Raw genomic sequence first — 6,912 nt, 5'->3', positions numbered from 1 at the left:
AGAATTATTACGGAATGACTATATTGATTTGTGACACCTATTTTCAGGAACTACATTGATTGATTTTCAATTTCAATGAGCATTTTGATGGTGAAAGTCAATTTTAAGAATTATTTGTGATAAAAATCCAAAAAAGTATATAATAAAAAAACATTGGAGTTTTGCTGACTGGATCAGGCAGCCAACAAATCTAATAGCAATAGCATCACTTACATCACGTATCAAGGACGTCACAGAATTGATCACTTTTTATCTCCCCGGATGTTGCAAAGTTCATCACAAAAACAAATTGATTTAGGTAATATAAAAAAACACTAACATTCAAAAGTATGTTACCAAACTATTGCGTTACCCGCTTTTGTTTTTTTCCAAATAATTGACCAAAAAGAAAAAGGCAAAGCTTTTTAAAAGTTTTATTTTGCATTTATCTCATCACACAACTTTAATGACATATTTACGTATTTGAATATGAATTATAAAATCAGTTAATTCGATTTCTCACTTCTGACAATTGAACTGCGGCTTTTAATAAGGAGTTTTAAGGTGTTTTGAATTTCATGTTTTAAGTAAACATTACAAATGTAAGAGATTAACATAACTCTAATACTCATGTTTAATATAAAATTTTATATAACAAAAAGAAAATTTAAAAAAAAATGAAAAGCTGAAGAGAATACTACAGAGTCTGGTCACTAATCAAAACACAAGGTGGGCATAGAGGGGCCCACACCTGTCAAACATAAATGGGCCACATCTAACTCAAGGTCCCCCAAATGATGCAAAAATGTTTAAATCATCACACCCTCACTCACCACAGTACCTTAAAATTTGCAGGGAAAAATAAAAGAGAGAGAGAGAGAAATTACAACACCGGCAACAGCAATAACATGCATGCCCTAGAGAGCAATGAAAAAATAGAGAATAAAGCTGCTGCAGCTACTGCAAATTTTTTGGATCTTGCTTCTTGTTCTTTCTATATAATAATCTTTGTACATGATTCCAGTGGATCACAAAATACAACCAGCTTAATATCCCAGAAACTTAATAACTAATAAGACATTAAAAACTAAATTAAAACAACAAAAAGATTTGGAGAGCAGTCAACGAGTCAGTGTTGTAGTTCTAGTTCTTTCCTTTTTATCTCCTTGTCAATCAAACCTTATCATACCATTATGGTATGCCTGGTCTTATATTATCACCAAAATCAGAGACCCAAAAAGCAACACCTTTTTTCCCTAACATTCATCCCTTCCTTTCCATTTGTCTAAAACTCCTTTACAAAGCTACCTCTGTCTGCAAAGCAGCAGCAGCTGCACCTGCATTGAACCCCACCACCACCTGCTGCTGCTGCTCAACCTCCCACCTTGCTTTGGCTATGGCTCCATCATGCACTGGCACATACTCCTACCAAACAAAACCCCAAAACAAAATCAGACACCAAAAGGGTGATTTCATCATCAAGATTCTTTCTGGACAGTTCTTTTTTTTTTTTTTTTTTTTTTCATTTCTGAGTTTTGGAAAGAATCATAGAATATCTGCATACAAAGTGTTTAATGAAATGGGAAAAGAAATTATGAGACCTCAAGTTTTTGGACAAGCTCTTTGGCATTGGGGGCAGAGACTATGATGTGGCGCTGCGAAGGCTTGATAAAGCCATCATCCACGGCTTTGTCAATAAAAGTGAGGAGGTAGTTGTAGTATCCATCAACATTCAGCAATCCCACCTGCAAAAAAATTGTTTGCAGAAAACGAAAATAATTAATATAATAAAGCTTCAAACTTTCAAGGCCAAGGCTCTTGGTTCTAAAGTTTCTAGTAATCGTAATCTCCCTTCTGGTGTGTTCTTACAGGTTTGTCATGGATTCCAAGCTGTGCCCAAGTTATCACTTCTAGCAACTCCTCCAAAGTTCCATAGCCACCTGATGGACCAAAAGTAATACAAAAGAAAATCCACTGATTAGCTTATTTAATCAAAAGGGCAAACTTTTTTTTGTAGAGAGAGCGGGGTGGGGAAAGAGAGGGAGAGGGAGAGGGAGATGGGACCTGGTAGGGCAATGAAGCAATCGGAATGGCGGGCCATTTCTGCCTTCCTTTGGTGCATGTCGGCTACTGGCCTTACCTCTCCAACTGTTTCACCTGTTATCTGAGGCTCAAAAGACCCAACATGCATACATTTTTTTAGAGAGACTTGCACACTTGAAACCAAAAAAAAAAAGGCTAAACTTTGAACCGGTACCGAAAAAAAGAACACAAATTTGCACAAACTAGAAGAGATTGAGAAAAACCCAAAAGAGAGAGATTAGATTTTGCACCTCTTTACACATTAAAGTTCTTGGTATGATCCTGCCCAAATGTGAAGCAAAAAATATAAATAATTAGGCAAATGCATATGTAAAATACATAAATTAAGAAGAAATAGAAAACATTTGAGAAACCCAAGAAAAAGTGAAAATCTAGAGATGTGATTGTACCCAAGAACATTCCCTCCACCATGATAAACAGCCTGGGAAACCAGACCCATCAGCCCAATGCTCCCTCCACCATACACAAGGTCAAGCCTCCTTGAAACCTTCAGAAATAAAAAAATAAAAAGCCCAAATTTCAGAACCAAAGAATAGGCCAACCCAAGTAATAAAATTGAAAAATAAACTAAACCAAAGTGATTAAAATGGAAAATAGAGCAACCCCAGTAATAAAATTGAAAATTTTGGAGTTTGGAGAGAAAGGCGAAGAAGAACAGTACCAGCTCTTCAGCTAATTCAATGGCAGCATCTTTGTAGCAGTTCCTCTTCCCAGTACTGCTGCCACAAAACACACAAACCCTCTTGAATCTTGATCTCGAAAGCTTCTCTTCCATCTCCAAACTCCACAAAATTTTACTGGTTTTTTTGCTTTTGGGTTAAACAGTTTGGCAAAAGTGAGTTAAAAATATGGAGGGATTGCAGAGCACCAAGTAATATGGAAACAGCCACTATATATAGAGCTGTAGACTCCACACAAATATGACTGCAGGACCGAAATTGTAGGACCCTCCCTAAAAAAAAATTGCATTGAAAAAATTTGAAAAACAAATTTAAAATAAAAATCAAGGAAGGAAAAGGGAGTACCGTGGTGTTGTTCTGTCAAATGGATAGAGACGAAGTAAGACAAAACGGCAAGGCAAAAAAGACACAGAGGGAAGCCTCCGTGCAATTCAGACCGTTCCTTAATCACGACGACACGTGGCTTAAATTCATTGGAGAGACTTTGTAGTTCCGTGTCTCAGGGGGTAATTTAAGCACTTTAGAGAGAAAAATCTCCCCTTCCTTGTGGAGTGTGGAGTAACATTTTATATACTTAAATACGTTTTATTATTTCATTTAAACTACAAACACATAAATTTATTTTTTCATCAATATACCGTAAATATAAATGGTACATATTTTTTTATAACACGTTAAACAAACTATTACATGACATGTGTTTCTGATTTGATAAAAAAAAAGGCTTGGATTAATAGTTGGTAGTTAGAATATAACCCATGATAGAATTTATGCTCAAAATTGAAAATGTCGTCAATTTTATGTTAATTATTAGTACACGAGCCAATCCCACTTGTTAACAAGTAACGAAGAATTCCATTTTAGCCTAACATGTATATAGAAGTTTTGTTTTAGCCTAATATATATGGCTCACGTACTAATAATTAACATAAATTTAACAAAACTTTTAATTTTTAGCATAAATCCTAATAAATTTCAGCATATAATTTAAATTCTAATTTTCTCACCACATAACTTTCTTCCATCGATCATATCATCGTGGAACTAATAATTCAGGCAAAAATATAATACATTGTTGTAGTGGCGTAGTCTCCTCTCCTTCTTCCCTTTCTGTCTGAATCGTTTTAAATGCACGCAATCATAACTGTGTGCGTATATGATCGTGCAGACCCTCTCTAGTCTCTGCATCAAATCAAGATCAATAGGTGGCTTCTTGACATGGTTCAACTTTAGTTGTGGAAGATGGGTTAGGCAATTGAAATTAAACAAAGGCTGGTCTAGCTAATTAACAAAAATTGGAGCTTCGTTCATTGATGTGATTGGTTTTAAAATCTTATTTTTAAGAACGAGTGGAATTTATGTATAGTTGGATACTCATCGACCCATAAAGACAGTTAGGAATTAGGATATCCAAAATGAAGATATTTTAATTTTGAAAATATAAGAAATATTGCATTTTTTGTACTACAGTATGTATTAGTTGATATGGCAAATCATATATAAATGTCGTATTAGTTAATGAGTTTATCTCATTAAATGTTAGTTAAATGTATTTTTTTATAGATGATTGTTTATTGTTTACTAAAAATTTTGGTGAGTTTGCTTAACTGTAGCCATTTCCCATAGCCTCCTCGAGCTCGAAAGAAGTGGATAATCGTAGTTTGCCACCGATTGTCGCCTTTTTAAAATAAAATTTTGTCAAAAGTGCTAGGAATATTTTGGGGATCCTATCAAGAAAATGAATATTTTGGGGATACTTAACTCTTCTGCTAAAGCTTTTGGCCAACAGGTTAGTTTTCATAAATCCTCTCTTTATTTTTCACAGATAACACTAGTTCCTAGTTAAGGAATGAAAGTGTTGGAATACTTCAAATTCAGCATAAAACTACTATTGAAAAGTACGTTAGGATTCATAATATTGTTTTCGAGAAGGATCTTGTCAATGGGAGTGAAGTGTTAGACAGAAGGTAGTTGGGTGGAAGGCTAATACTTTTTCTAAGGCAGACAGGCTTACACTTACGAAATCTAACCTCACTTGTATGCCAAAGTATGTTATGTCCTATTTTAAATGTCCATAAATTAACTACTAAGCTAAACAAAGAGTGCAGATATTTCTTTCGAAGAAAAAAGAAAAAATAATGAATTTAGTGCCCTGGAATAAAGTTTATTCTTCTAAGACCAACTTCAATGGTGGGCTAAAAGCTAAATTACCCTCCAAAATTTTCCCCCAAACCCACTCCAACCCAAGGAAAAATTTTGGGCTAAATGCTAAATGTTAAACCAATGTCAAATTCCCCCCAAAATTTAGCCCAGAAATTGGAGTGGACTCCACCCAATATTTATCGGAATTTAAATTTTTTTTAGATTAAAATGTTCATAAAATTAATTTACGATAGTCTACATATATTTTTTTTTTTTAAATTTAATTTAACAAAAAAAAATTAGCCGAAGTTCATTCTTTAATAATCCCGGGCTAAAATTTTAAACTAAAATGGTTGGACCAAAAAAGCTGTTTCTGGGTTAAAAGCTAAATTTTCCGGGCTAAAAAATTTGGTTTTTAGCCCAACCATTGGAGATGGTCTAAGAGGTTTAGTGATAAAGAGATTAGATCATTTTAATACTTCATATTTAGCTAAGTTAGGCAGGAAAGTGTTAACAAAAGATGATAACTAGAAGAAGTACCTAGGACAGGAAAATTCTTAGACAATAAAGTTAAGCAAAATCATTTTTTTGGCCTGGAAATGTATTCTTAATTTAAAAATATAATTCTTAAGGGGATGAGATGGATTGTGGGTTATGGCAAGGATATCTTGTTCTGAACCTATCATTGGATATTTCATTACCCATTGTTTCATTTAATCCTAAAAATCAGAGGGATTCACTTGATTGGAGCGTAAAAATTGGAGTTTATTATTGTAATTGTTGGGATAAGAACAAACTTAACCAGGCTGTGGAGGTTAATATAACATTGAAAACTTGAAGTATCCCTTTCCCCTTACAGAAAACCCATGATTGTTTTGTTTGGGGGGCTATGCCAATGGTATATTTACAGTTCAGTCAGCTACTTGGATTCAAAATGATATTCAGGTCAACCATACAAAAGCTCTTGAACAAAATGTGAAAATTACTGAAAATAGCCCAAAATGACATGAAAATCGTCTCCAACTGAAGGCTAGGCCAAAGGGCTCGTGGGCCCCACCGGGCCACAATTGCACAATCAAGCCAACCAGTTGACCCAAACCAACCAGCTAGCCAGCCCTGGGCCGATCCATAATTCAAGCCCAATGGCTACCTGGTGTCAGCATGATGCCAGCTAGCTGACGTCACATTAAACAACATTAAAATAACATTAAACTTAAACAACATTAAAAAAAAAAAAAAAAAAACATTTCACAACATAAAACTTAAATGCCTACTCCATGATTCTTTTGGCCTAAAGATGTGCAACAAGATCCTGTTGTAGGTACTTGTTTGTGGTACGTGAACGTATCATCTTATTGCGCCTCCTTCTCGTTTAACAAGATTTTACCAGTTCTTGGATCGAAAGGTAAATTAGGCCCATCATATATTTTTGCATGAGCCCTCATTGACCTATTTGAATCATCTTGGTCATCATCAGATTCTCCATCAATATAGCCATCGCGCTCATCCTCCACAATCATGTTGTGTAATATGATGCACAACATCATAATGGAGTTCAATTTATCTCAACTCCACCCTATTACCGGTTCCTTGATGATCTTCCACCGTGCTTATAGAATATTGAAAGCTCTCTCAATATCTTTTTGGTATGCCTCTTGGTGCAAGGTAAACCACCTTTAGGCTTTAGCTACAGGGTTTAGAATTGCTTAGACAAGTGTCGCTCACTTTGGGTAGATGTCATATGCCAAGTAATACCCCATATTGTACTGACGGTCATTCATGTAGTAGTCAAGTTGAGGTGATTTGCCCTCCGTTAGGTTATTAAAGAGGGGTGAACGCCCAAGAACTGTAATGTCGTTTTGGGATCCTGGGACTCCAAAGAAAGCATGTCAGATCCATGTGTCAAACGAGGCAACCGCCTCTAACACAATAGTTGGCTTTCTCGATCTTCCGCTAAAGCCTTTTTACCATCTAGTGGGACAGTTATTCCACTACCAATACATGCAAT

At 35.3% G+C, this 6,912-nt stretch overlaps 1 protein-coding gene across 1 annotated transcript; it reads right to left on the bottom strand.

The window, feature by feature from the left end:
* Positions 1 to 928: 928 nt before the first annotated feature.
* Positions 929 to 2,998, bottom strand: LOC125472506 (cytokinin riboside 5'-monophosphate phosphoribohydrolase LOG5-like). The gene is made up of 7 exons (XM_048574088.1): positions 2,744 to 2,998; positions 2,472 to 2,569; positions 2,313 to 2,343; positions 2,044 to 2,143; positions 1,849 to 1,919; positions 1,581 to 1,724; positions 929 to 1,404 (listed from the first exon to the last, which is right to left on the bottom strand). Exons 1-7 carry the CDS (start codon positions 2,855 to 2,857, stop codon positions 1,276 to 1,278), a joined length of 687 nt encoding a protein of 228 aa, XP_048430045.1. The 5' UTR covers positions 2,858 to 2,998; the 3' UTR covers positions 929 to 1,275.
* Between the last annotated feature and the right edge of the window lie 3,914 nt (positions 2,999 to 6,912).

This window comes from the organism of the source record quoted next, unplaced genomic scaffold, assembly GCF_019419815.1.
Source record: "Pyrus x bretschneideri cultivar Hongxiangsu unplaced genomic scaffold, Pyrus_bretschneideri_v1 Contig7, whole genome shotgun sequence".
Classification (NCBI taxonomy): domain Eukaryota; kingdom Viridiplantae; phylum Streptophyta; class Magnoliopsida; order Rosales; family Rosaceae; genus Pyrus; species Pyrus x bretschneideri.
Note: the sequence above shows the minus strand (reverse complement) of the source record. Positions and strands in the feature narration are given on the sequence as shown.